General features: G+C 41.5%; 1 protein-coding gene across 5 annotated transcripts in view; it reads left to right on the top strand.

Annotated features, from left to right (window-relative positions):
* Positions 1 to 3,375, top strand: part of NSD1 (nuclear receptor binding SET domain protein 1) — a 177,671-nt gene that overhangs the window by 121,954 nt on the left and 52,342 nt on the right. For all 5 annotated transcript variants that reach the window (XM_017896072.1, XM_017896073.1, XM_017896069.1 and 2 more), the window contains one exon: positions 2,563 to 2,686. In XM_017896072.1, coding sequence (XP_017751561.1) covers positions 2,563 to 2,686 — 124 coding nt within the window. The remainder of the gene's footprint in view (positions 1 to 2,562; positions 2,687 to 3,375) is intronic.

The raw sequence follows: 3,375 nt of genomic DNA, 5'->3' as shown, positions 1-3,375 counted from the left end.
ATTTATTTATTTATTTTTTGAGACGGAGTCTCGCTCTGTCACCCAGGCTGGAGTGCTGTGGCCGGATCTCAGCTCACTGCAAGCTCCGCCTCCCGGGTTCACGCCATTCTCCTGCCTCAGCCTCCCGAGTAGCTGGGACTACAGGCGCTGCCACCTCGCCCGGCTAGTTTTTTGTAGTTTTTAGTAGAGACGGGGTTTCACCATGTTAGCCAGGATGGTCTCGATCTCCTGACCTCGTGATCCGCCCATCTCGGCCTCCCAAAGTGCTGGGATTACAGGGTTGAGCCACCGCGCCCGGCCTCTTTCTTCTTTTCTTTCTTTTCTTTCTTTTCTTTCTTTCTTTCTTTCTTTATTTTTGAGACGGAGTCTCGCTCTGTCACCCAGCCTGGAGTGCAGTGGCGCTATCTCTATCTCTGCTCACTGCAAGCTCTGCCTCTTGGGTTCACGCCATTCTCCTGCCTCAACCTCCTGAGTAGCTGGGACTACAGGTGCCCACCATAATGCCTGGCCAATTTTTTGTATTTTTTAGCAGAGACGAGGTTTCACCATGTTGGCCAGGATGGTCTCGATCTCCTGACCTCATGATTCACCCGCCTCGACTTCCCAAAGTGCTGGGATTTCAGGCGTGAGCCACCGCCCCAGCCAGTTCTTTTTTAAATTGAAACCATAGGCCGAGCACAGCACTAATCTCAGCACTTTGGAAGGGTGAGGTGGGTGGATCATTTGAGCCCAGGAATTTGAGACCAGCCTGGGCAACATGGTAAAACCCTGTCTCTGCCAAAAATACAAAAATTAGCCAGGCGTGACAGTGTGTGCCTGTATTTCCCCTGCTGGGGAGGCTGAGGTCATTGGATCACCTGAAGCCCGGGAGGTAGAGGTTTTAGTGAGCCATGGTTATGCCAGTGCACTCCCATCTGGGTGACTGAGAGAGACCCTATCTCACAAATAATAAATAACAATAGATAAATAAGTTGAGATCTCTAAAAAAGTAAACTCAGACCAGAAAATGTTATTGTTGCCAATATTGATCCAGTTTCTTTGCCTGTTATCTTCACTATTATATACTTGGACCAGATCCCAAACAACAGTGTTAATCCTCAAAAACAGTTATGCTCATTATTTACTTAGTGAGACAAGTCAGAGTGTAAACACATTTTACAAAGATCATTTAATGAAAAGATTAAGGTAAGGTGACCCTATGGTCCTGGCTTGTCTGGATCAGTCTTTGTGTAGGTCCCTTGTGCTGTCATAATTTATTAATAGCTCTTCCTTTCACTCTCAAGTGTCCCAGTTTGAAAGATAAATTACGTGGTTATCCCAGTTGAAGAATTAGTCTATAACATTTAGTTAATGCAAACATTTTGTTTCTTATTCACATTGTAATTAACGTTTTCCTATTTAAGTGCTGAAGGTCAAGTTTTTTTACTATATATAAAAACTTACGTTGTTGGTGCTGTGAATATGCAAAGTATAATATATAATGCTATTTTTCAATTTTTATATGTGAATAGTAGATAATGGGAGTCAGACGTTTGAAGATAGCTCAGACTATAAGTTGATAAACTCCCTGGGGTCTCCTATCAATTCCAGGCTACCTTTCTAACCTTTTTCCCTAAAGCTGTCCTAGTTAGTTTTTTATTTAAGCTTTAATTCTTAAGTGATCAAGACCTATTCTGTTTCTATGAGTTTTTGAAGCTAAAACTTATTTAGTCACCTTTCCCCTTGTTCACTTTTCATAGTAGTACATGGCTTTAAAAAATATTTGGGCTGGGTGCAGTGGCTCACACCTGTAATCCCAGCACTTTGGGAGGCCAAGGTGGGTGGATCACGAGGTCAGGAGTTTCAGACCAGCCTGGCCAACATGGTGAAACCCTATCTGTACTAGAAATATAAAAATCAGCCAGGCATGGTGGCACGTGCCTCTAATCCCAGCTACTCGGGAGGCTGAGGCAGGAGAGTCAGTTGAACCCCGGGCAGCACAGGTGGCAGTGAGCCAAGATTGCGCCATTGCGCTTCCTCGTGGGTGACAGAGCAAGACTCTGTCTCCAAAAAAAAAAAAAAAAAAAATCATAAATCTTACATTGTTTTATTTCCTAAGCCCCTGTCTTAAATGAGGCCCTATCTTAGCTGAGATTATTTCAGAAAAGTGATCTCTCTCTGGGATGGTTCTAGGTGTGTCCCAAAAGGGCTGTTTAGACCTTGATCTTTTGGAACTTTATGGCCCAAGTCTAGCTAGCCAGTGTCAGTTGCTTGAACCATTCAGTAGCTTTCTGGTTTATCTCTATGCTCTTTTCTGACCTTTTGACTCTTGAACTCATTTTCCTTGTAGCAGTCAGAACAATCTTTTTAAAAATGAATACCTGATTTTAGCTTTCCTTTGGTAATGTTCTCCAATGGTACACCTTTTTAACTAGAATAAAATCTACAACTACAGGCCCTTGCCTCTTTCTCACCTCATTTTCTGCCACTTTTAACCTTTGTTTACTTTAACCCACTGACACTGGTTTTACTCTTGATTCTCAAACATGGAAAAACAGATAGATGTTTTCTTTCTCTTAACAGAATTGTGAAAAATTGGGTGAGCTGCTGTTATGTGAGGCTCAGTGCTGCGGGGCTTTCCACCTGGAGTGCCTTGGATTGACTGAGATGCCAAGAGGAAAATTTATCTGCAATGAATGTCGCACAGGTAAAGTAGATATCGAATGGTCTTCCTCCAAAGAAAGTTTGAATTTTAAGTTTTTCAGGAAAGACATTTATTGGAGACACTATTTTGTGGCAACACTGGGCTAGTTGTTACAGATACAGAAATGGTGCTGTGGAGTCACCGCTTTCAGAAAAGCTACCAAGTGAATAATAAATGGGTAGCATAATACAGTGCAAAAAGCATTGTATCGGTGATACATTCAGAGTGTAATGTAAGCAAAGATGAGCTAATGCCATAGAGGAAGATATCTGTGTTTAACTGTAAGAGAGAAAGAAAAATTGGTGTCGAGAGGGGAAGGGCAGAAGGTCCAGTAATGAAAATGTGTAAAACATTTGGGGAATATAGAATACAAGCCAATGTGTTTAGAGTTTAGGATATTTTAGTTAAGAGGCATAGGCAGTAACTATGAGGGCTTCTTGGTTACTGGTAATGTTTTATATTTCTTAATTTGCATAAGGATTACATGGGCATGTTTACTTCATCAACTATACTCTTAGGATGTGTGTACTTTACGGTGTGTACATCATACATCAATAAAAATATTTACCAAAAAAGTTAAAGGATTATTTGTGAGTTATAATGCTTAGATTGGATTAGAAAATAGGAATAGTCAGCTGAGACCAGCTGGTAAAGCACTTCATAAAGCTGTGCTAAGTAAAGTGTTCTTTTTT

Source organism: Rhinopithecus bieti, unplaced genomic scaffold, assembly GCF_001698545.2.
Source record: "Rhinopithecus bieti isolate Rb0 unplaced genomic scaffold, ASM169854v2 scaffold_26546, whole genome shotgun sequence".
In the NCBI taxonomy this organism is placed as follows: Eukaryota; Metazoa; Chordata; class Mammalia; order Primates; family Cercopithecidae; genus Rhinopithecus; species Rhinopithecus bieti.
The sequence above is the reverse complement of the archived record's forward strand: the minus strand, read 5'-3'. Positions and strand labels throughout refer to the sequence as shown.